Raw genomic sequence first — 23,956 nt, 5'->3', positions numbered from 1 at the left:
ACATACACATCAAGAAAGACAATGAGAAAAAGATACTAATTTCTTATTCTAAGCTATCTAAGACTTTTTTGATATGGCAAATTCTCTGTGCGATGGCTTCGGCGTCACCATTGACTCGCTTTATATAATCTGACGAGAGTTCAACATCAACCGATTCTTTAATAAATTGCCTAAAAGTTTTCAGGCCGAAGTATTTGTTTCCGTTCAAGTTAGCTCTTCCACCTTCAAAAGAATTGATACTGGTCAAAAAACGTACGAAGTCTTTTGTCAGCTTTTCTGAAGTTGTGACATCAAATCTTGGTAGTTCCAGCTGGAGGGGCCTTGAAACTAGTAACACTTTATGAGAGCTCGAACAATGATATCTGAACTCATAAATGCCTGATTCAAAGTACAGCAAGGAAGCGTCAAAAGTAACCTTCCCTCTAACAACTTTATCCTTCTGCTCATATTCAATAATCGATTTTGCTTTAGATATATCGTTTGGATAGGCAGTGGGAGAAGTTGCACTCCAATGCCCTAAAGAGCTCGTTCTGGTCTTTGAACGATCACATCCAGTCTTCAAAACACTATACAATCCAATCCAGTCTTTTTGGTTGTATAAGGATTTAGGTAGTTCCCAGGTAATTGTGATAGGCTCTGGTAGAATAAAATTTGAATGCTTATCATACTCTTCAATTTCAAACTTGCAGTTGGGGGACAGCTTCGCTGCAACTACATCAATAGCGTCCTCAACGGCACTTTCTAATTCTTCCATTTCATTATTAGCTGTACTGTCCGATCGTTCGCTAGAATGATTGCTAATTGCAACTTCTTCGTAGGTTGGTGTTTGACTTAGAAGTGATTTAATAACAATATGTTCCACTTTTTCTACCATTTCTGACATTCTTCGCCATGTCTTAGATGTCAAGAGCGTTTTCTCTATACCTCCAACTCTATTCTTTTCACCATAGATTTTAGCCATATGTGGCTGTTCAATAAACTTCACAAGGATGAAATTCGTAAGTGTCCATAGGGAGGCCAATACAACGTTCTGCCAAGAGAAATTCGTCATCAAAACAGTACCCCAAATACCGGCGACACCTAATATAGCTTCAGGATTATTCAAATATCTATAGATACCATGTGATGTTATATTCTTCTTTGTAATGTAATTATTCAAGAAAAAATCACCGTAAAACCAACCAAAATCGGAGATTGCAGATCTTATTTCAGAGTTGCACCAACCTTGTAATGCACAAAGAATCAAACCATAAATGAATTGGTTTCTTTCCAAGGCAGGCAAGCGTTCACTCACCTTTGCATACGTCTCGCAACCCAATAGAGTATAAGTAATTGCCAAAGAGAAGTTATAAACAAATTGCCATTGTTGATAGGAGTAAACCTGTGTGTGACCATTTTTCAAGTATAGCCTTGTAAACCATTTCGTCTTTGATTGTTTGAAGAGCACCACTAATACACCAATGGATGTGAGTAGTTTGGCAGTGAAAGTTAAATAGAATAAAACGTCGGAGCTGGGCTTGGTCAACAACATCCATGAAATTAATGCGACAATTGTTGACAAGGTGAAATAATCCGTGAATCTCAACTTATCAAAATTCTGAAATGTAAAACCCGTATTTATCAAGGGCCTTGAATAATCGTAGTTTCTTGAAGCAATTAAATCATCAATACGACTATTGGACTCCAATCCACCGTTAGAATCATCACCATAAATCTTTTCTATGTGTGGCGATTCCACATACTTCAAAAACAGAAATTGCAAATAATGGCCACAAAGACTAACCAAAAGTACACGATAGTCACCACAAATCATGGAAAGACCGTAGTAGCCTAAATAACCAATGGAGTACATTGGATGGGGAGATATATTGAACACACCATCGAACACCAGTTCAGATTCTTGTAGAAAGAAAAAGTCGCCCCAGTACCAGGCATAATCTTTGACAACACGGTGCGCATCAATTTTCACCCATATGTTGAACAGGATCATAGAAAATCCCAGTCCAGTTCTCCAATTTACCATACTAGCCCAGCTCTCCGGAAATGAAAGATAGACAAAGATGACATACGTACAGAAATCTTGCATCAATATCAAATCAACGAATTGACGGAATAGTAACCAAATATTCAGCTCTTCCGGATAAGAGTACATATCATAACTCTTTGGCATCTTGCTGGACAGTTCAAACTGGCAAAATCTTGCAAGTTTCGATTTCGATTTTTTCACAAACAATGAGTTGTTCCTGGCATACCTTGTCAGGAATTCACTTTTAGATTGATAGTGTAGCACAATACCAATGCCTACATTGTAGCAAAGTCTCCAAAAAAAATATTGGAAGAAAAACACTTTCGTTGCCATTTGTGCATTAAATGTCTTCAGAAGCCAGTAACAAAAGGCAAAGTTTGACATTAATGCCAAGGTAATGCAAATCTCAAGAAACGATTTCTTCACCGTAGGATCGAACAGCGAGCGTACCATGTCGTGCGTCTCAGGTGGCTCAAACTTTACACCTGTTGAACGAGTCTCAGCCACCAAACCTTTTCCACCTTGCTTTGTCATATTTCCTCCCAATAGCGTATATCCTACCCTGAGACTTTCTTCTTGGTAAATCGGCGTCAGAAACTAGGTTGAGCTAGTAGCGATATAAGGGCCTAATACTTGAGTAGAAACTGAGGATCAGCTCAATAGTGAAGAATTCTCATTTTATATCTTATTCTTCCATGGATCGCGTCTCTGACGAATATTTCATTCCTCATGTGAAATTTATTGCCATATTATTCTTACATGACCTAATTAGGGCGAGGTTTACGAAGTGACAGTAATTAATATTCATATATAGATAAAGAACAAAGGCATTATCATGGATCACTTGAGACTTTTACAGGCCAAAACTTTAGGTGGTAGGTTATGTTTCTTTCTGGGCAGATTTGCAGCTATTTAATCGTTCTGTAGCTATAAGTCAACGTCATCTTAGCTCGCACACGATGTGGTGCTTGCCCGGTTTAAATCTTCTTCAAAAATAATAGCCCTGTAAGCTGAAAAGTGGTCAACAATAGAAACGAGCTGTAATTATCTCTTATATATGTAAAACGGACAAAACAAATGCCACGAAATGCTTATGCAAAGTGTAGAAGGAAAACTGGCAAGTCCTCCGCGGGCACTATTCAAGAACGAACCAGCTAGGAAATCGATTTACTATTTAAAAAAGACAGAAGTGGTCCTTCTGATATACAAGTCTGGTGTGCTTAGTTGTGATTTGATTTTTATGCAACTTTATTACCTCAGACCGCTAGTTTATGTGTAATACAAGAGGTCTTCGCGCTTTCGTATCATAAAGTATATTCCTTTTTCAAATTTTCAACCATTGACTTTTGATTTGCTGGAAGAGCATTTATTTGATCAAGCGTTAATTTTAACACAGTTTCAATAGTTTCCCTTTGATTTTGAGGTAATGCCTGTAATTTTGCCATATTTATCCTGCCAGAGCTGTTCTGTGCAACTGTTGATTGTGGCATGTTTATCACTGGATGTGGGGGAGACATTCTCATCATAGGATTAGACGGAGCCATACCAAGTACTGGATTGGGTGGCATAAATGGCATAGGTGGCGGTACAAATCCAAAGGGTGGTCTTTGTGCATGTTGTGGCATTGGCGGAACAAAGGCTGCCGGTACAGGCACGCTGCTCAGTGAAGCCACATTTGAATTCGCATATAACGGGGTATTTGAACTACTGTTATTAACACTGTTACTATTACTATTGCCAGTTCCATTAGTAGTATTAGAATGGAAAACAGTAGTGTCATTTTTTGGCTGCCCCTTAAGCACGTTTGTAACAACGTTATAGTTGATGAATCCCATCTCTAAAAGAGCTTGTGTAACTGATACAGAAATTTCCATATTTGTTTTCAGAAAGTTTTCCAATTGCGTCCTTTTGGAGCTATCCTGGTTTGCCAAAATCTTCAGATTCGAAATAATTTCGATCAATTGTAGCGGTGGTATCTTGCTCAAATTTGTAGATACAAGATCAGGTGCTTGCAATACATTGGGTTGGAATGGTGGCAAATGTTGCGAAGCCTTACTTAATATGTCTGGGAAAACTACGGAATTTGTCGTAGCGGGGCTTGTTTGTGTAGGTTTCCTGGGCAATGGCACTTCAGACACCATATCGAAAGGTAAATCCAAACCTGCGTTCCACGGATATGCATCTCTATTTAATTGTAGTTCTTCCTTGTTAGACAATAATTCCATATCCTTATAGTTAGGTGGTATTATTCTTTCCAATGTACATGGAAAATTCTGTATTCTATTTAGTATATCAAATGCACTTTTGCAATCTTTGCTGCTTTTATAATCAAAACGTAAGGAACTCAACTTGCCCGTCCTTGGATCTGTCTTCGAAGATATCTCTACCACCGGACCTGAACCTGCTAAGACAGACGAGACCGTATCTTGCGTCCAGTCTATGGGCAGATTAGTGACTTGAATAGCATAAGATAGGTTATCTGGCGTCAAATCATGGCGGGCTTTTCTTCTGCGAGGATCAGACATACGTACAATGGTTTTTAACACCTTTCTTGCCCTGAGTATATCTCTTAACTTTTTAATTTCTTCAATACTTTTTCACTTTTCGATTCTTGGTATGAAAGCTGTAAAAAACAACTTAAAGGCAGAGTAAAATAAAAACTAAATATTTACAAATGTTCAGTACAGAAAAAAGAGTAACCTATTAATTAAAGATGGGAGTTCTTCTTATATTCGAGATATTTATTATATCATGCCGTATTCACCCCTCATTGCTCTCTGTTTCAAATCCCACAGAGACATCTTCTCGTCGTCCGGTAAAACTGAAATCTCGCTGTCATTTAATTGTAACACCTGTCTCAGTAACTCTCTTTGTTTAGTTTGTATCTTTGGGTCTATAGGAGTGTTTTGGTCACCATTTGGATGTGCTCTGTCATGTTCTTGAACGGCCAGCTGTGTCAAATCGTCAACTTTACTTATGCCGTTGGTTAATAAAAGCTCTGCGATGACAAAGCTCAATTGAGGACACTCGTGCAGAAGTTCGGTAGCATCTTCAGGATTTTTTCTTGTCCAGTCTTGAAATATACTCAATAATTTAAGCTGTTCTTCGCGAGTCTTTTTAGAGAGCTCACTTGATATCATCATTGCGGGGGTTGTCATGTTTATATTAACATCAACGCCTGATGGCAGCTCTGGAAATTTCAAGAGCGTCTCATTGACTTGAAAATTCTGCTGTCTTAGTTGTTGTTGTGATTGGTGTAGCTGTTGCTGCTGTGGTGAGTCTGAAGAAGAGATGTCCGACCCTGTGGCGTAACCACATTTCAACAGTCTGGAGCCGAACTGATATCCATTTAGATTACGTACTGCGCTTGCACTCGATTCGAAATCCTTGTACTCAACAAACGCATATCCCTTTGACTTCCCAGTCTGCGGGTCAAACATCATTTTTAGATTTGTTACAGGCCCAACATTGCTGCAAAGATCCAGTATCTGCTCCTCTGTTTGATCATACGGTATAGAGCCAAGATACACCACTTTCGAAGGTGCGTTATTCTGAGACGAATTATTGCCCGAACGATTCATTAAAGGGGAGATGATAACTATGAAGATCCGTGCAGGACCGTTTGTTTTATATCTTCTAATGCTTTGATGTTAAATTCAAAAGTTCAACTTGAAAGAGCATGTTTGATATAATAGAAATTTGAAAATCAAAAGTTTCTCAAAAATGCCCAATAAAGATATATGTATAGATAGACAACTTCCAATGATGGATTCCAAGGAAGTTGTGGTTCATGTGAAGAACCTTGAGAAGTCGAAAACCAACGATGAAGCAGTTTTACAAATACTAAGTGTTCTTGAGAAAGAAATTGTTCCAACTGAGAAGCTGTTGCGAGAGACCAAAGTTGGTGTGGAAGTGAACAAGTTTAAGAAGTCAGGCAATCCTGAGATAGCCAGATTAGTCAAGAAAATGATAGGATCATGGAAGGATGCTATCAATAGGAGTAAAAAAAGCAAGCTACAACAGGCGCAATCACAAGATATCCCAACACCTAACAACGGCCCATCGACCGGTAATGTCGAATCAAAGAAACAAGAAAAATTCGTATCGACTAAACCTAGAAGTAGCAGAAATGATGGTGTGGATACAAACATTTACAATCATAAGCTCCGTGATATGGTAATCAAAGCATTATATGATGCTATCGCGAAAGAAAGTGAGCATCCTCCAAAATCCATTCTTACAACAGTTAAATCTATCGAAGAGGAGTTACACAAGTTGAATAACTGTGAAACAAAGGAAAAGGGCTATAAGGAAAAATACCGTGTTATCTATTCCAATATTATTTCAAGGAATAACCCAGATTTGAAGCACAAGATTGCAAATGGCGATATTACACCTTTCTATTTGGTCAACTGTGATCCAAAGGAGCTAGCTCCAGAGTATTTGCGGAAAAAGATTGAAGAAATTGCTAAACAAAACTTATTTAATGCTCAAGGTGCTACAGTTGAGAGATCTGTCACCGATAGATTCACCTGTGGTAAGTGTAAAGAAAAAAAAGTCTCTTATTATCAACTCCAAACAAGATCTGCTGATGAACCTCTGACCACTTTTTGTACATGTGAAGTCTGTGGTAATAGATGGAAATTCTCCTGAACCTTTTTCAGTTCAGTCGAATTTTGACGATGAGTTGTCTAGCATAAAGCCTTCCTCATTGAAAGCGCATTTGATACATATATACTAGTAGAATTACGCTTCAGTTTGTATAAATTTAAAAAAGAAATAGAATATTTTGAATGCCGGGTATATCAAAAACACCATGATAATGATATAGACTTAATTCAGCGCCCTTGCTTCTTTTTTTTACATTTAGCACCTCAATTGTTTTTTTGGATTCAAATTAACATACTTAAGTAAAAAGGCATCTAGTTAAAGAATATTTATAAACAAAACTGAAAAACTGACAAAACACATAATAGATACACCTATGCTACGTAGAATATCTGGAATAACAACCGCGAAGCATATCACATCACCGCTATCACTTAGAGCGTCATCAGGTGTCATCTGGATCAGAAAATCGCAGAGATTTTATGCACAATCATGGGACAATCGACAACCAAATGAAAAGATAGATGCTCACATTAAAGTTCAACAGTTGATGGATAGAATTCATTCACATCCTAATGTAATGCAAAAGCTAGAAAAAGTAAGTGAGATCATGATCCAAAAGGGGTTGGTTACTGAAGATGCTACGAAACCATTGGGACCTTGGCAAATGATTAAGGTTTTGATGGACAAAGATTTGAAAACTGCAATGAGCGAATTCAAGGAAGAACTCAATAAAGCTAACATTCAGTTGGGTCCTGATCAACTAGGTCCATTAATGAGTGTTCTCGGTATTGAGAAAAAGAAATAGTGTTATATATTAGTATTCCTTGCTTGGTTGATTATTTTACAGAAAGTACAGAATTCAATTAAATTATTAGTTCTTCCAAGTATCGAGCAAAATACTTAATAAGTCGATTTTAGTAACAATATGGGTTGGTCTCATATCATCGGTAATAATTGCTGAAGAATTTTTTTCGAAAAACTTATTCAGCTCAGATAATCTTGTATTCTCATTGAATTGAACAAACTTCTTTTTGCCTGACTTGTTGTCGTTATATGAGGAAACCTCATTACAATGATTTAATTTTCTAAAGTTGAAATATATTCCCTTCAATTCGTCATCCTTGGAGACTCCCTTGGATACTTTTCTCAGTAGCTGAGATAATGTTACCAGACCACATAATTTACCATCTTCTGTTAAAACGGGCAATTGATCAAATGCATTGTCCTTTAAAATTTTGATAGCTTCTGAAACGGTTGCAGACTCCTTTACGGAAACAACTGGCTTTAAGTGTAAATCTTTAACTGTGGCGCCATCAAACGGATCCTTTTTGGCTACAGGCGATTCATTTTTTGCATTGACTTTAGCCAGAACTTCGTCATCCCATAGGTCGTTCTTTTTTAACCATTCGTCATCAACAAACTTTGTCAAGTACGATCTGATAGAGTCTGGAAAAACAACCACCAAAATATCTTCTTCCGTTAACTCTGGATGGTCCTTTGAATACTCCACAAGTGCAGTGAAAGCACTTCCGGAAGATCCACCGATTAGCACACCTTCGTTGGAGATCAATTGACGCGCATATTTGAAAGCAGGTTTGTCATCAGTCTTGTACCATACATCAACCAAAGACCTATCTAATACATCTGGTACAAAATCGTAACCGATACCTTCAACCTTGTATTCCGGTTGACTACTTTCATTTAGTGATTCGGGCTGGGCAAGAATGGATCCTTTGGGATCAGCACCAACGATAACAATGTCGTTACGTTGTTCTTTCAGCCATTTGGAGATACCAGATATGGTACCACCGGTACCAGCGCCAGCAACAACGGCTTTAAGTTGTCCAAACTTACTCAATTTTTCTAATTGTTCTTGAATTTCCTTACCAGTACCCACATAATGAGCCTCTGGGTTCATTGGATTGTTGTATTGATCAAGTATAACAGCGCCTTCAATCTCCTTTTCTAATCTCTTGGCAACACCAATGTGAGACTCAGGTGAATCCCACGCAGCAGCTGTTGGAGTACGAATAATCTCCGCCCCCAGCGCCTTCAAAACAGACACTTTTTCATTGGACATCTTTTCAGGGAGCGTGATGATCGTCCTGTAACCTTTGATAGCACCAATCAAGGCAAGACCGATCCCAGTATTTCCAGATGTTGGTTCGATCAAAGTCGTTCTGTCAGGATGAATTTGGCCAGTTGATTCTGCATGCTCGATCATAGACAATGCTATACGATCTTTGATAGATCCACCTGGGTTGTACAGCTCCAGTTTGGCGAAAACACGAGGTCTAATGCCATAAGCTTTTGGTAATTTTTTCAACTCGATGAGTGGCGTATTACCAACCAAATCGAGAACATTGGTTCTTGTGTCTGTGACCATTCTCAATTACTAGTTAACTCTCAATACTTTTCTACTGCACTGAGACTCAACTTTGAAGCAAATATCTAGTCCCGTTGACCTGATAGTCTTTATATCTTCTCTTGTTCTTTGTGCTTTTCATCTTCTGGATAGACTATTTTTCAGAAATTCGATTTGATCGCTAAATATGTGCCGTCTTTGCGAACAGGGCAACATGCCACAGTTTTGAACAAGATGCAGAAAACGAGGCCACTATTCACGTGAATATGTACAGGAGATAGCGTGTACCTCTTGCGTAACTCGAAGAGTGTTGCAAGAATTGGTCGGGCTTAGTAAGATGTGCCTTCTAGATGAGGATGTTCAACCTAGCCATTATATTATTATTTACAAGTTGCGTATACAGAATTACAGAAAAATAGGCGGATGAGTCATTCCGCTATTCGTTCAGCCATTCTAAGAACTCGGGGGCGAGATAGGTAATTATGAGCCTTGCGCCGGCTCTGAGGAAACCTTGGTGAGACTCGAATGCGATTGTTTTCAAGTCAACGATACCCTTCTCTGCAGCAGCGTGTAGCATGGCATATTCACCAGATACGTGGTAAGCACACACTGGTAAATCCTTGCAAATTTCGCTCGCATCGCACATAATATCAAGGTAAAACGTAGACGGTTTGACAATGATACCGTCGGCACCTTCGTTGACATCTCTTTTCAACGCTCTGCGAGCCAATCCCCTGCCACCAGACGGTAATTGGTAGTTTTTACGGTCACCGTGGGATGGGGAGGAGCACGCCGCATCTCTGAAAGGCCCATAGAGATTACCACTAAATTTTGCAGCATACGACAGAACAAAGGTCTTGTGAGCCAAACCTGCTTTGATTAAGCCTCTCTTGATATCTTTAATTCTGCCATCGATCATGTCACTGGGTGCAACCGAGTGAGCTCCGGCTTTGGCGTAGTTAACGGCGACAGCTGAGATTCTTGCCACACTGGCCTCACGATTAATGGATCCATCATCGTATAAAACCCCACAATGTCCGTGCGAAGTGTACTCACACAGACACACATCGCAGATGATGTAAAGCTCCGGAAAATTCTTCCTCAACAGCTTGATACCCTGGATCACGGGTCCTTCTGGATCGTCTGCTGAGGTTCCAACTGGGTCTTTACAGCCAGCCCTCATGGGGACTCCGAATAGAATCACCGATCTCAATCCCTTTGCAACCAACGGTTTCAAATAAGAGCACAGCCTGTTAACACCAAATCGCTTGATGTTGGGCAAAGAGGGCACATCTGAGCATTCTTCTGGGTCATCCGAAATAAACAACGGAAATATGAGCATGTTTTTGGTGAGTTGACGTTCATTTTGCCATTCTCTCAGCAAAGAATGGTTATATCCACCTGCCAACACGGACGAAATGCTTGTCTCTTCTATATCAAGAAATTCAGCGGTATGCATCTTGTTGAGAGAAACAGAAGTTTAGGGTTAACGGACACACTACAATAGTATCACAGTTTAATCAGGTACTAAACTATTATTTATTATATATGTTACATGAAACATTTCATCTTTCATCATATGTAATTCGAATTCAAATGGTGATGTGAATCAGTCACAGAAAACGAATACGCTACAATATACAGACAGCTAAAGGACTCAGTATGAGGCAATAAGAGAGTATCGGAAGAATGTCACATCACTGTGAAGACGAGCACCACGATCATAGTCACGGCCATGATCACGATGCACCAATTGCTACGAACCCAAACCAGTCTCTGTACAGTAACATAGACACAGCGAATGTGAGATGTTTCAATACTGTAACACTTGGATTGCCTAGGCAAATGGAGGCGTACAAGTCTTTTCTGAAAGATCAGGATTCGAAATTTAACTGTTCCTCCTATTTACAAAGCGATGCGGATTGTCAGATGATTATCCATATCCCATTTGTGGGAAATTGCAAACTTTTCTCATTGATACTTCGAACAAATGCCAACGATCACGAAAGTGAACTGAACTCACCACGGACTATCAAGTTATTCAAAAATTTTAATCAAAGTGTTGACTTTGATACATTGCAGACCCGCAAAGAGGATTATAAGCTGGAGCATCCTGAAAATGTTGGGCTAAGAGACAGTAGAGTGGAAACAAACGATGATGAGAACACCTTCGTAGAGCACTATCTTCCTCGTAGGAGTTTTCAGAATTGCTCCTCACTGACTCTTTTTGTGGAGGACAATTGGTCTGGAAATGAGGATGAATACTGTAGATGTTATTACCTAGAGATCAGGGGTGAGTTTTCTGGTCACAGAGTTCTCAATAACGGCGTTCCTATAATCAACGCCTATGAAGCAGTTCCAAATCCACTAGATCACCAAAAGCTAGAGAACGAAGGCGACGAAATAGGCCTGGGATTCTGACTATAAAAAAAGCAATACGTAGTAGCTAGGAGACCAAAATTTATCTGGACAGCTCCTCTGGTCGTTTTATCAACCGATATAGATCGTATACGTCAACGGTATATGATTACTCAGATGTAGGGCGACTGGATGGGCGACGTAGTCAAGCTCGTTTCCCTGTTCTCTTTAGATCTATTATCCACGCACCAATCTCCTGATCTAGGTGATTAACGTGTTGCGATGCAGTGGAACATGATTGCATTCCAGATAAGAGGGAAGCTTGCGCATCTACAGTTATCTTGCATAATAATTGACTAGGCAAACTTGCATATTATCCATAAGTTATCGTTTTTTTGACCGTTGAAATTCTTAGATGTCTGCCTTCCGTTACGCGTCGAAAAATGAAATTATATTTAACGTTTGCATGTAGAAGAAAGAATACATATGAGAAACTGCAGATCTTTGTAGGATCTGAAACAAAGTGACAATGAGAGACTACAAACTCGTCGTACTGGGCGCCGGTGGTGTAGGCAAATCATGTTTGACCGTTCAGTTTGTTCAAGGAGTTTATCTAGACACATATGATCCGACAATTGAAGATTCCTATCGAAAGACGATCGATATCGACAATAAAATCTTCGATCTAGAGATTTTAGACACAGCTGGTGTTGCACAATTTACCGCCATGAGAGAACTATACATCAAATCAGGTATGGGTTTTTTATTGGTGTACTCTGTTACTGATCGTCAATCCCTAGACGAGCTCATGGAACTCAGGGAGCAAGTACTAAGGATAAAAGATATGGATCGTGTTCCTATGGTCTTGGCAGGAAACAAAGCAGATTTGAATGACGAAAGAAAAATAAGTGTCGAGGAAGGCATCGAAGTTAGTAGTAAATGGGGAAAAGTACCATTTTATGAAACTAGTGCCCTACAAAGAAGTAACGTGGATGAGGTGTTCGTCGATTTGGTAAGACAAATTACAAGGAACGAAATGCAGAGCGTGGGTGGACAAGATAAATCTAAATCCAAATCTTCTCTTTCGAATGGGTATGTACAAGATGGAAATAAGGAAGCAGAGACACCAAAAACTAGTAATAATAGGGGAAAAAATCTTGTGAATTCGCCCACTGTAGATGACAGCAGCCGAAAGGGCAAGAGTAAAGTCAAAAATAAAAAGAAGAAAGGCCCATGTAGTATCCTATAGACACTCTTCTTCTAGAGAGAAATTTAGTTAGTGATGTTTTCATGTATTGTTATTGTACTTTTTTCGTATTTAGAGTACAGTAATTTGTAGTGTCGATTGACAGAGTTAATCACACCAGCAACACAAGGCTAATAATACAAGCATCGCACCGCTTATTATAGAAGGATAATAAAAAATGGACGCAACCGGAATCGAACCGATGACCTCTTCCTTGCAAGGGAAGCGCGCTACCAACTGCGCCATGTGCCCATGTTTCTATTGTTGAATTTTTGTTAGCTCTGTCAGCAATACGGTTTGAAGATAAGGAAGAAGTGGACCATAAATTGTTAATGTGCTGAAATCGGGAGAGAACTGTTGAAATTTTTGAAAGATAGATCGATATTGTGAGATATATGAAAGAGATGACTTATAGGAATCAGACACAAGAGAATTGGTCTGTACAACAAAATGAACGAAGTCAGATGAAGCCCTAACATAATATCAATCGATACTGGAAAGAAATCGGATGACAATCTATCGCGAGACGTTTACAATTCAGGAATCTGACTACGAAGGAGTCTATGGAATGAACACGAAATAAGAGCTGTACTGTGGATTCTATGGGATTATTAATGGTGTGATGACGCTGAAAATTCTTCACTCGTCGTCCTCTCTTCTGGTTCAATAGGTGCAAAATATCAGGTATAAATACTGACGTATTTTCCAGATATTAATCCAAGTTCAATTAGTTTTATCTCAATTCATGATATAGAAAATCAAGGACTTATATATCTCTATAATTGAATATCATAGTATTATCATCAATGTCAAACCAAGTTACTATCGACAACGCCGGAGAAAACATTTTTTCCAAATAAATCTCAAGTTCAGAACTATAGAGATTAATATGAAGAAAGAATACGATACTTGTTGTTCATACCAATTGTCTTGTGGCTTATTCTTATTAGTCATCTCTTTCATATATTTAATTTCTCTCACAATGTCGACCTATATCTTAACAATTAGATAGTATGCTATAAAGAACTGAGGTCAGGTAAGGCCCTAGGGAACTTCAGTCGACTCTAGAGAGTCGCCGACTGATATTCTATCGCGAGACTCTTACAAACCAGGGATCAGACTCCGGAGGAATTTATGGCGTCGAATCAGACAATAAAAGCTATGCTATTGATTCTGGGAGACAAGGAAAATAGCTTGATGAAAACAGGAGCTATGAACAGCTAAGGGTGAATATACTTTAGTCATCACTCTTGTAATGGTTCAATAGGTGTAGAATGTTGGGTATAAACACTGGCGTTTCTACCAGACACCCAAACTCACTTCATTTAATTTTTGTCTCATTCTATGATAGATAAAAGAAGACTTCTATATCTCAAAAACCGAACATCACAATACAATCACCGATGTCTGAGCATGCTAATGCCGCCAACTCCGAAGTCAACATATCCTCTCCATAAAATTGCACCCTATTCAGCTACTAGACATATGGCATGTGGCCGGTGACGCCTCACTGATTACTAGTGAATGATGCTCATGCCAAATGGGTGCTCCAGCATATATGTTAAAGAGGCTATCTGAAAGAACCACAAACAGGATTTGACGAGCTGCACCGGTGTGCAGGGACAAATTTCATATTTCATCGGTATTCACGTAGAGCACTAGAAGGCCAAAGGCAAGATCTCTGTGACTAACAGTGGCATCAGCAAGGATTGAAGCTCTACATAACGTTTATGTTCGGAAACTGAATTGGTCGAGTCGCACTTTTTCTAAGCCGTAATCCTATCTTTTGAGACTTACTTCAATATACTCCGCAATCGCTTGGCCACTTTTAATTGGATGGTTTCTCACGGATCTCCCAAAAAATAATACTGACCTCCATACCAGTGACTCAGATCGTTCCCAGTTGTTGCTTGAAAGTGTCCTTGCTAATGAAAGATCAAAGTCGAATAGGCCAAGTGCTACTCACAGTCCAAAGTAAAGTAGCAGTTCACCTGCCTTGCGATCAAATCTGAATTTACAGAAACAGACAACCACAAAAAAATAAAGTCATAAACAAGGATAAAAGGCGCTTGAATAAAAATGAGGGAGTGAAGAAATTGAGTGTATCGCTAAAGGCACGCTGGAAAAGCAGGACTTGTTTTTGATAACCGGAAGGCCAATTTTCCACCAGGTAAAGGTATTTTTTTGCAGTGCCACTTATATTTAATATGCTGGTGCGATACATATATGGATGGTCCCTTTCTTTTCACTCCATTGCGCAATGTATCCAAGTTTTTGCCTCAATCGACGTTTTCCTTCTTTGTCGGACCCTTACAGGAATTCGTACTACACGGAAAATGCAGGCACATAACACAAAAAGGAATAAGGGCACAAGACACGTTCTTTCAAATATCTATTATATAAATATCAATTGATGAAAAGGATATAGGGCTTGCGGAGCAGTTACACTTGGACTTGTATCCAGGAGTGTATACTTTCAACTCTACATGAGCGTTTTGGGACGGTGGCCTTTTCGGCTTGTCAATCCTGGAAATTGGCCCCTCACATAATTAAATTTCAACGCTAGCGACTACTAAATCTATCTTGATGAGCAATGAATCAGTCGCTTTTTTAACATCAACCTGTAATCAAAGAAGTACCAGATTTTTGGCAAGAAGAGCTTTTTGAATTGGGAAAGCCGCTGTATCTACTTCATGCACATATTATTGACTTGAGTTAGCTTTAGTAATATTGTCAGTAAGTACTGTGATGATATAAGCCCCCACGAAAAGGTCAGCTACATTCTGGTAGGTTTGAATTTCCCACCATTCATGGATCACCGTTTACTTCTTGTTGGAATAACTCGATTATTCTTTTCGGACCCGGTAAAAACTCCATCGCTTCTACAGTAACTATATTCCGTGATATCTGCGGTATTGCAACAGTTTGGAAACTGTTACCTGATAGCTTTTCAAACCACTCCAAGTACTGGGCATCATCCACTCGAATTGCGAATGTGCCTGAAATATAGCTTTAGAAATACAACAGGATAGAAAAAAAAACAGGTATCATAAGGTTTATCAGCCTAAAGAGAATTCGATAACAAGGTCCACTCTGGTTGAAACTTCTACAATAAAGAAGGCGCTGGCTAACGAAAGTTCAAATTCGAAAATGACAAATCTCTGAAATACTGAAAGCATTGAGATTGCAACTATAGGGGGCTCTCATTAAAAAATAAAACATGCAGTATTAGATTGCTAGAGCTTGACGATGCAGAGTTGAAAACAAGGGAGGCATCTAAACTACTAATCGGCATATCAAACACCAATCCAACTCTAAATATTACGCTTTTCCTGCGTTACCACGAATAGTGATGGTGACAGTTTTGGCATTTGCTCCTTTGCATATATAATTATCCTCGCTACCAGTACATGGATGTGTATGGCGCTCTTGTGGACTAATTAATTGTAATCTGAGTGAACTGAACTTCTAACTGTTTTAGCAAGATGTATGGAGAAACGGAAACGTTGTTGTTATCCTGCTGTCTTATAACGTTAGAGAAACTATGGGGGAACAATCGAGCAAAACTCTACGTCTAACAAGTGCTTTGGCGACCCCGGAGGTACTCATTATCACACGTTTGAACTGATGACCGCAATTATGCCGAAACGTTAACTGTACTGAGCGTAATGCCACCTACATATTACTAAACCGCCAACGATACCCAGAACTAAATTGTAGTTTCTAAAGTTTTCGTATATGGGCAAGTGGAAATTGCCTCTCGATGCCAGTTATTTACTCTTAAGCCAATCCATTTGATGTCGAAGACCGGCAAATACGTCTGTATTTCTATATTTATGCCCATTCGAACAAGCGCAGGCATTTCGAGAGGGAAACACTCTTCAACTATCCGTAGCAATCGTAAGGCTATGCATCAGACAAGCAAACTATATTCGAGACATATAGAACCCGTAAATTCAAAAAATAATTTTTTGCGATATGACGCTGTACTCATTTACACGATGACTCTGAGTGAGATGGAAGAAACAACTGCCAGTTTCAGTATGTTGAAGATTTGCTTAACAAAGATTGACCTGAAGGACAATATCTAAAGGCATGCAAATATGTTGCAGTTGGAGAGTACAGTAAATGTCACAATAACAGAGGCATTACATATTGGAATGAAAATTACTAAAAGGAGATATCTTTAATGCTGTCTATTAAATAGAATGTAGCATCAGGAAGCCATGACTTAGATTTTGTTTCAATGGAAGATAGCGTAAGTACATAAATATTATCAATCATTTTTCGAGTTAACACTACTTCTATCGGAAGATTCAGCAGTATCAATAATTGAATATCCACTTGTCATCGAACAATTGTCCAGAGCTGAATTTGTACCTGAACTTTTCAATTGCTGTTGCAAATTTTCGACTTCATTGCGTAATTTTTCGACTTCCTTTTCGAATCTTTTACCATAATAATCAATATAATAAGTGGCACCATTATGAGCTGCACAGAGGAAAATGAATGTTAAAAAAACAATTGCTGCAATTCTATAATTGAACCAAATTCCACAAAGCAGCATTGTGGCTAATTGGTAAAAATATTGTGCAATTGTGTACACGATCATTGGCCAGGGTTGTGGTAATTTAACTACCCAAAAGTTCTTATATTGATGGGTGGTCAAATACTCGAAACTGGTCATTCTTTCACCCGATTTAATCTTTGATGATTTTCTCAGGGTGATAAAATAGTGATAAAGTGATTGCCAAACTAGATAGTAAAGTGATGTCCAGATAATATTTTTTTTTAAATTCCAGGATTTAGATGCAATCATTGATGCTGCAGGAAACCTAATTGATTTCAACTCTTCTGAAATGCCGTGATGGATAATGTACATTGTACAAGTAGGCATGATATGAATGAAACAAGACGTCGTCTTATCCAAAGAATGAATAACCAAAGAATTCCTCCATGTAATCACAGCAAAGCTTAATGAACCAAACGTGAATGCAAAACAAGTTTGGTAAAGATGGACAGAATCTGGGAAACACCAAATAAACAAAAGGCAAAGAAAATTGACAAAATAGCATAAGTCTGCCAGATAATAATGGTTGTTTGTTTTGTAATAGGTATAAAACCTTAACGGCATTAGTAGAAAAAACAGAAAAGTGTAAAGAACGTGAAACCATTCAGGGAATTTACCCATAACAAATCCAATGCAAAAAATTGTAAACAACGTAAACGGGTAGAATAATTTACCCAGTCTAGAATCTTCTTTGAATAGCACGGTATGCAAAGGTTTATCCAATGCTTTGACTCTCTGTAATAGTTTAAGTTTCCATTCATCTAGATGAACCCTTTTATCAGATGGATCGAACGTTTTGAGCTTTTTCTTAGCTCTTGCCAAGTAGTTATTTGTAACATAAACAGAAGCAACACTTGACGCTATTGGATCCAATAATTCAAATAAATTCGATAGCGAAATACCCCCACTGGAAGAGTTCTTCAGTTCGTCATCTGCGAACACAGTCATCCTACCCTGCCGCCTTCACAAGCTCCTAATCTAGGTCTTCTGCTGCCAGTATGTGTGGAAAGATCTGTTATATTTTAAGGGAATTATAATATCGATAAAGGCCTTCTCTCAGAAAAAGAAAGCACGTGACTGAACGTGGAAAATATATCTTATACGTTTATATATAAATGAGGCGATATATCATATTACTTAAGCCAAAGCGGTCAAGATATCAGAGTCACCAGCGTCCAAAATGGTAACGACACCAACTCTGAAAAGTTTACCAACAGCAGTACCCAATTCGTTGTTACCACCTTGGAAGTAGTAAACTCTAGTCTTGGACAACATAGCGTAGTATTCCAATTCGGACTTTCTCAAAACTGGGGTGTTGGCAGCAATGATGACCAACTTGGACTTACCTTGTCTCAAAGCCTTGACGGTGGATTTGTAACCTAGGGTGTACTTACCGGACTTGACAACCAAAGCCAATTTCTGGTTGATGTTTTCTTGGTTCTTAACTGGGGCCTAGACACAAAAAACCATATTAGTTCAATTGTTAGTAAAATGTCGTCTGTGAACTGACAATCAAACAGGAGAGCCCTCGTACTGCAAGGCATGCGGATCGCTTCATGCTGCATCTACCGCATCTCATCGCACAACGTTAGGGTTGTTCTCTAGTTGACTTCAAATATATTCATTATACTGACCATCTCTGCGTAGGTTTTTGAATAGTTAGTTTAACACTCCGGTCTTTACTCGATTATCACGAAGCAAGCGTTAAATTAGAAGCCCACAATAATTAATATCGTATAGATTATCATATCAGTTCTTATTTTTCACTTCTTGCCAGGAGGAAGACATTATTCTCTCCGGTAAGGTGGTGAGGGCGCGGAGACGCCAGGGAACGCTTATTATTTTTCCGTGAAAAAAATGCAAAAACGAGAGAAGGTGTGACTGTAACACCGGACACCACAGCCTGTGCTTAGAATATACACCCTTACATCACAACGAAGAGTGGTCGGCGTCGGGGCGGGTGCGCTAGGCGGAGCTTGTGTCTGTCTAGCTTGCAGGCTTGTCAGCGTAAGCAGTTCAGCCCGAGCAGAGAGAGTGGGCTCGAAGGTAGGCTGGGGCGCGTAGGACAGCAGGTTCAACGAACTGCCTGCTGGAATGCGCCAGATACCATGGAACACTGCAACACTGGCAGATGGCAGACGGAATACTGTACTGAGTGTCCTAGTATTGAGTATTGATTAATCACAAATTTAAGAGTGGTAACGTTCCGCCATACTGTTTGGTTAAATTTAGAGACGATAGCAAGCAACTACACGAAAGGTATGTGGAATGATGAGTACAATGAGAAGCGGTGATTTGAGGCTCGCAAGGTTACCTATAGCACGTAGCGCAAAGGAATTATCGCAGTGGACCTCAGACAACGATATTTTTAAGTCTAGGGCAGAAGAGTTTTAAAAACCGCTTTATCTCTATCTATTTGTTTTCGACTGTGTTACTAACAAGAAAAATTTCACGTCTACAGAATAATAATGAAGGTCGAAGTTGATTCCTTTTCAGGTGCCAAGATCTACCCAGGTAGAGGTACTTTGTTTGTTCGTGGTGACTCCAAGATCTTTAGATTCCAAAACTCCAAGAGCTCTTCTTTGTTCAAGCAAAGAAAGAACCCAAGAAGAATTGCTTGGACCGTTCTTTACAGAAGACACCACAAGAAGGGTATCACTGAAGAAGTCGCCAAAAAGAGATCTAGAAAGAATGTCAAGGTTCAAAGACCAATCGTTGGTGCTTCTTTGGAATTGATCAAAGAGAGAAGAACCATGAGACCAGATATCAGAAAGGCTCAAAGAGAGGAAAAGAAGAAAGCTGATAAGGAAAAGAGAAAGACTGACAAGGCTACCAGAAAGGCTGAAAAAGCCAAATCTGCTGCTGCCGGTGGTGCCAAGATCTCCAAGCAACAAGCAAAGGGTGCTTTCCAAAAAGTTGCTGCTACCTCTCGTTAAGATATATCAAGAAAACAATTTTTTACAACATTTATTAATAATATAAAGAATTATTATTTTTTGTCTTTTGTATCATCTTAGGTATGTTTTAATGCAATCATAATATTATAACTTAGCTTAAATATTACGTTTCATATATTACAGGTTACTTTCTCTTTGACACATTGGTTCTCATTGTGTATTGCCGTTTATGGTTCATGCAATTAAGCGCCTTTTGGCTACACGCTTTGATGAAATGTAAAGTAAAACAAGTAGACAGTCTCTAACATGAACATTTGAGGCTGTTCCGTCAGATTCAGATGCAAGCAGAACTACAAACACAAGCGCACATATATATATGCCCATCCATGCTGGGATGAGATGCTCTTCTTGTTGTATTCTCCGTAACGATCCCGCTGTAGTGCAATACTTGCTACGAGTTCCATTATGAAATTATCAATACCCTTTTACATCGCTTACCTCATTGCCAGCTCTTCCCACATCATGGCGCAGTCTGATTCGTGCCAGATGTTACCTACAGCAGGTAGCCTTGCAACCACGCCATTTTCGACAGCCACAACTACCTTTACAACCGGCAGTGTCACACAAGTTGCTCTAGTGGAATATTTTGAATCAATTACTTACGTTAGCAATTGTTCGCCCTCAACATCGATAGGTACAACAACTATACCCGTATTTTAAAAGTCTTCGCTTCGAGTCGATACATATATTTGTGTGTGCTGTTGGAAGGAAACATATTTATACTGTATAATTTGAATAGAAATAAAAACATTTCATAATTTAAGCGAGTCAACCAGCGGAATTGGCCGGTAGTGCAACTACAGTTTCGACAGCTGTCGCTGCTGTCAGCGTTGCTGCTCATCGTTTAACTAACTTTACCCGGCAACTTGTGGCGCGCAGTTCTTGGAATGCCCTTGAACTTTTTAACAGAATCATACAATAATGAACTTCAATTTATCAGGTACAACGTCCAAAAGTAGCGATATTGTCTCTGAGAATGTTTTTAAGACTGTCAATCATGAAGAGCTCTCTAAATAGGCTGGTTCGTTTCAATGGGAAAGGTCAAATGAGCGTTTTAAGGGGAAATCTCAGGATTAATAGAATCGGATCTGCGAGATTCAATTCTACCCAACAGGTTCCTAAACCGAAGGGTATCAAGGGTTTGATGCAAGTATATGGTTACTCAGCATTGGGTGTGTATTTAGCACTAACAGCTCTGGACTTGCCACTCTGCTTTTTAATGGTGCATTCCCTTGGTGAAGAGAAGATTAAAGTTTATATCAATAGAGCGAAACGGTTAGTGGGATATGGTCAAGAAGAACAACAAGTCATCGAACAAGTCCGCAAAAATTTAGCAGAAAAAATGGAAAGAGAACAACATGGCTCACAAGAAACTACATCTTGGTGGGAGAATTTCAAAGAAAGTACATTATTAGCAGAATTTCTTATAGCTTACGGTATTCATAAAAGTCTAATCATTATCAGACTACCTTTAACAGCGGCAATTACACCGGGCGCAGTTAAATTGTTGAGAAAATGGGGGTTTAATATCGGTAATCCAAAATTCTTGAAGACAATGGCTCAAGATGCAAACATACGATTCAAAAGTGGCAACCCTAATGACTTTATAAAGGGTAGTTCCAAAATCAATGAAAATTTGAAGCAGAAGAGCACAAAGGGTCAAAAATGGTTTGATGGATTAATGTAAATAAAATTTGAGTACTAACATGTATGTATATCTACATAATTTCGTGTATAAAGAAGATAAAACCAGTAAAATTTTAAAGAGAAAACGAAGACCTATACCGTGATTTTTTTCATAACTTAGAGCTGTTGCGACCAACTTTACATTTGATCAAACCGTTTGGATGTGGTGATGGATAGAACAATTCGTTATCATTTTCAAGGCCTTTGAACCATTTGAAATCGAATAGGAAATAATGCTTATTTGGCAGCTCATAAGTGACATAATTAACTGCTGGAGCAACTTTCAAAATTTCAGTGGCCATGTTAAACATTGTTGCCTGAACAGATGGTGAATTTTCTTTTGCAAAAATATCAAGTGTAATATCACGAGCCTTTGTGTAAACTGAATTAAAAATTTCATCTTTTTTACCTTCAGAAATTGATATCAAGCAACCTAATTTCGAGCAATTCCACTCCCAGCATGCAAAGATATCAGTTGATAGAATACGATCCGTGACTGGTTTCAATGTTGTGTATTCACACTTGTTATAACCGTAAAACATCGAGTTTGTCGATTTCAAAACAGTCAAATCCTTAATAGTACTGCTCAAGAAATACTTGGATGGTCCATGCTTTTTATCATAGTCCAAGAACGTTACCTTCTTTTCTGGACCTTGATGAACAAATGAATGCAAACTTGGCTTACCATCAACATCATACTTAACCCACCGATCTTCGTAAATTTTGATCGTTACACCAGACACATGATCGTACTTTGAAGTGAAATGTAGTGCCAGTTTAGCAGCAAACTTTTCAGTTGGCCAGGTGTCGTATTGTTTAGCAAACAGTAGAATGGTATTTTTTACCGTATCAGTGGGCACAATTGGGGCATTATCAGCTTTGGTGTAAGACACGTCAAAATCACCTTTCAATAAAACCATTACAGTAGCTTCCATTACATCTTGCTTTTTTGGATTTTGTTTGTCCTTTTTAACTTTTAAAAATTTGACATTGTCCTTACCATAGGTCGAACCTGCTAATTCCGAGTAAGCCATAGCGATTTTTAGTTGAGTTGTGTTAATGTGATTGTTATTGCAATTATTATAGTTGTTTTGCTGTTCAATTGAGAATTGAATAAAATATTTGAAGATCAGCGGAGTTATTCACTTGAATGCTCCATTTTTATACTGTTCATTCATGATTTTGATGCTTCAAAATGATAGTTGATCCCATGCCTATGTTCTACTTTCCTTCCTCCTCCCCAAATTTGTTATCTTATCGAGAGCTCCAGTTTCCTGGGATCTATCGGGTCGATAAGTTGCCCATACGGTCTCGGATATTACCACTTTCAAATAGTAAAGCTACCTGTTCGTGCCAAATGATTAAAAGGGCAATATCCGAGAGAGCAAGTAAAGGCCTAGCTGCGATACTCACAGCCAATACTTTCCTATTATTGTTAGTGATCAGCCGCTAAATTACTACTAAAAAGGTATCAATGTAAACTTACCAATAGCTCGGTCATATTCGTGGGACGAATTGTATCCTTTATCAAAGAAATCAGCCGTTTAAGGTATCGCGATCTTTTCCTCAACTCCTTGCCCAAGAAGTCACCTGTTTGCACCATTTGATTAATAGCTTCTTCATTCGCAGGATCCCACTTAGCTTCCAATGCCTGTAACTCTTTTTCCAGCGTTTTTGTGGTCTCCTCGTTGTTTTTGATGATTCTCACAAGCTCTTCATTAGAAGGCTCCTTGAGGCACTTATGCCACGCCTCCATCACCGCGTTCTTGTCCTTTTCTACCTCATTCAGCTCACTCCGAAGCTCTGATAAAAACTGGAGCGTGTATTTCTCCATGTCAATGTCTTCTGCCACTGCTAACTCCTGCTCCTTGCAAGCATAGATCACCACTTTTCCAAACGTCTTTGTGATAATTCGTTCCTGCGCTTCCAGGCTCTCCAGCGCCTTTTGTGCACCCGTCTTGCTGACCTTATTGTGCAAGTTCTGTATGATATCATTTATGGCAAATGGCCGATATTGAGCTACCAAGTACTCCTCGATCAGCTGTTCGGCCTCCTCACCCTTTACCTGAACAGCCTTTACCTTCTTGGATGCCATATTAGCGCACACTACTTAACTAGCTAAACTGTCTGCCATCAA

At 39.0% G+C, this 23,956-nt stretch overlaps 16 protein-coding genes and 1 non-coding gene across 17 annotated transcripts; 7 read left to right on the top strand and 10 right to left on the bottom strand.

Annotated features, from left to right (window-relative positions):
• Positions 1 to 43: 43 nt before the first annotated feature.
• CHO2 (phosphatidylethanolamine N-methyltransferase) lies at positions 44 to 2,560 on the bottom strand (the record flags this gene model as incomplete). The annotated part of the gene is made up of 1 exon (XM_037287362.1): positions 44 to 2,560. One exon carries the CDS (start codon positions 2,558 to 2,560, stop codon positions 44 to 46), a length of 2,517 nt encoding a protein of 838 aa, XP_037143257.1.
• A 770-nt stretch (positions 2,561 to 3,330) lies between these two features.
• Positions 3,331 to 4,551, bottom strand: PTI1 (cleavage polyadenylation factor subunit PTI1; the record flags this gene model as incomplete). Its single annotated transcript, XM_037287361.1, has 1 exon — positions 3,331 to 4,551. One exon carries the CDS (start codon positions 4,549 to 4,551, stop codon positions 3,331 to 3,333), a length of 1,221 nt encoding a protein of 406 aa, XP_037143256.1.
• A 219-nt stretch (positions 4,552 to 4,770) lies between these two features.
• On the bottom strand, positions 4,771 to 5,607 carry RNA15 (Rna15p; the record flags this gene model as incomplete). The annotated part of the gene is made up of 1 exon (XM_037287360.1): positions 4,771 to 5,607. The coding sequence occupies one exon, from the start codon at positions 5,605 to 5,607 to the stop codon at positions 4,771 to 4,773; it is 837 nt and encodes a 278-aa protein (XP_037143255.1).
• A 142-nt stretch (positions 5,608 to 5,749) lies between these two features.
• DST1 (transcription elongation factor DST1) lies at positions 5,750 to 6,679 on the top strand (the record flags this gene model as incomplete). Its single annotated transcript, XM_037287359.1, has 1 exon — positions 5,750 to 6,679. The coding sequence occupies one exon, from the start codon at positions 5,750 to 5,752 to the stop codon at positions 6,677 to 6,679; it is 930 nt and encodes a 309-aa protein (XP_037143254.1).
• Positions 6,680 to 7,010: 331 nt separating this feature from the next.
• DPC13 (Dpc13p) lies at positions 7,011 to 7,442 on the top strand (the record flags this gene model as incomplete). Its single annotated transcript, XM_037287358.1, has 1 exon — positions 7,011 to 7,442. One exon carries the CDS (start codon positions 7,011 to 7,013, stop codon positions 7,440 to 7,442), a length of 432 nt encoding a protein of 143 aa, XP_037143253.1.
• Positions 7,443 to 7,508: 66 nt separating this feature from the next.
• On the bottom strand, positions 7,509 to 9,023 carry CYS4 (cystathionine beta-synthase CYS4; the record flags this gene model as incomplete). The annotated part of the gene is made up of 1 exon (XM_037287357.1): positions 7,509 to 9,023. The coding sequence occupies one exon, from the start codon at positions 9,021 to 9,023 to the stop codon at positions 7,509 to 7,511; it is 1,515 nt and encodes a 504-aa protein (XP_037143252.1).
• A 415-nt stretch (positions 9,024 to 9,438) lies between these two features.
• Positions 9,439 to 10,461, bottom strand: HEM2 (porphobilinogen synthase HEM2; the record flags this gene model as incomplete). Its single annotated transcript, XM_037287356.1, has 1 exon — positions 9,439 to 10,461. The coding sequence occupies one exon, from the start codon at positions 10,459 to 10,461 to the stop codon at positions 9,439 to 9,441; it is 1,023 nt and encodes a 340-aa protein (XP_037143251.1).
• Positions 10,462 to 10,691: 230 nt separating this feature from the next.
• On the top strand, positions 10,692 to 11,423 carry HG535_0B05650 (PITH domain-containing protein; the record flags this gene model as incomplete). Its single annotated transcript, XM_037287355.1, has 1 exon — positions 10,692 to 11,423. The coding sequence occupies one exon, from the start codon at positions 10,692 to 10,694 to the stop codon at positions 11,421 to 11,423; it is 732 nt and encodes a 243-aa protein (XP_037143250.1).
• A 466-nt stretch (positions 11,424 to 11,889) lies between these two features.
• RSR1 (Ras family GTPase RSR1) lies at positions 11,890 to 12,609 on the top strand (the record flags this gene model as incomplete). The annotated part of the gene is made up of 1 exon (XM_037287354.1): positions 11,890 to 12,609. One exon carries the CDS (start codon positions 11,890 to 11,892, stop codon positions 12,607 to 12,609), a length of 720 nt encoding a protein of 239 aa, XP_037143249.1.
• Positions 12,610 to 12,785: 176 nt separating this feature from the next.
• On the bottom strand, positions 12,786 to 12,858 carry HG535_0Btrna2A. Its single transcript has one exon. It is a non-coding gene; the product is annotated as a tRNA-Ala (tRNA).
• A 4,024-nt stretch (positions 12,859 to 16,882) lies between these two features.
• On the bottom strand, positions 16,883 to 18,124 carry GPC1 (glycerophosphocholine acyltransferase; the record flags this gene model as incomplete). The annotated part of the gene is made up of 1 exon (XM_037287353.1): positions 16,883 to 18,124. The coding sequence occupies one exon, from the start codon at positions 18,122 to 18,124 to the stop codon at positions 16,883 to 16,885; it is 1,242 nt and encodes a 413-aa protein (XP_037143248.1).
• A 189-nt stretch (positions 18,125 to 18,313) lies between these two features.
• Positions 18,314 to 19,286, bottom strand: RPL30 (60S ribosomal protein eL30; the record flags this gene model as incomplete). The annotated part of the gene is made up of 2 exons (XM_037287352.1): positions 18,314 to 18,628; positions 19,284 to 19,286. 2 exons carry the CDS (start codon positions 19,284 to 19,286, stop codon positions 18,314 to 18,316), a joined length of 318 nt encoding a protein of 105 aa, XP_037143247.1.
• A 358-nt stretch (positions 19,287 to 19,644) lies between these two features.
• On the top strand, positions 19,645 to 20,112 carry RPL24B (60S ribosomal protein eL24; the record flags this gene model as incomplete). Its single annotated transcript, XM_037287351.1, has 1 exon — positions 19,645 to 20,112. The coding sequence occupies one exon, from the start codon at positions 19,645 to 19,647 to the stop codon at positions 20,110 to 20,112; it is 468 nt and encodes a 155-aa protein (XP_037143246.1).
• Positions 20,113 to 20,538: 426 nt separating this feature from the next.
• On the top strand, positions 20,539 to 20,793 carry AGA2 (Aga2p; the record flags this gene model as incomplete). Its single annotated transcript, XM_037287350.1, has 1 exon — positions 20,539 to 20,793. The coding sequence occupies one exon, from the start codon at positions 20,539 to 20,541 to the stop codon at positions 20,791 to 20,793; it is 255 nt and encodes an 84-aa protein (XP_037143245.1).
• Positions 20,794 to 21,109: 316 nt separating this feature from the next.
• On the top strand, positions 21,110 to 21,820 carry NAT2 (Nat2p; the record flags this gene model as incomplete). Its single annotated transcript, XM_037287349.1, has 1 exon — positions 21,110 to 21,820. One exon carries the CDS (start codon positions 21,110 to 21,112, stop codon positions 21,818 to 21,820), a length of 711 nt encoding a protein of 236 aa, XP_037143244.1.
• Positions 21,821 to 21,929: 109 nt separating this feature from the next.
• HG535_0B05580 (urate oxidase) lies at positions 21,930 to 22,853 on the bottom strand (the record flags this gene model as incomplete). Its single annotated transcript, XM_037287348.1, has 1 exon — positions 21,930 to 22,853. The coding sequence occupies one exon, from the start codon at positions 22,851 to 22,853 to the stop codon at positions 21,930 to 21,932; it is 924 nt and encodes a 307-aa protein (XP_037143243.1).
• Positions 22,854 to 23,215: 362 nt separating this feature from the next.
• HOP2 (Hop2p) lies at positions 23,216 to 23,914 on the bottom strand (the record flags this gene model as incomplete). The annotated part of the gene is made up of 2 exons (XM_037287347.1): positions 23,216 to 23,245; positions 23,306 to 23,914. 2 exons carry the CDS (start codon positions 23,912 to 23,914, stop codon positions 23,216 to 23,218), a joined length of 639 nt encoding a protein of 212 aa, XP_037143242.1.
• Between the last annotated feature and the right edge of the window lie 42 nt (positions 23,915 to 23,956).

The sequence above is a fragment of the Zygotorulaspora mrakii genome, chromosome 2, assembly GCF_013402915.1.
Source record: "Zygotorulaspora mrakii chromosome 2, complete sequence".
In the NCBI taxonomy this organism is placed as follows: Eukaryota; Fungi; Ascomycota; class Saccharomycetes; order Saccharomycetales; family Saccharomycetaceae; genus Zygotorulaspora; species Zygotorulaspora mrakii.
This window is presented reverse-complemented; position numbering and strand designations above follow the sequence as displayed.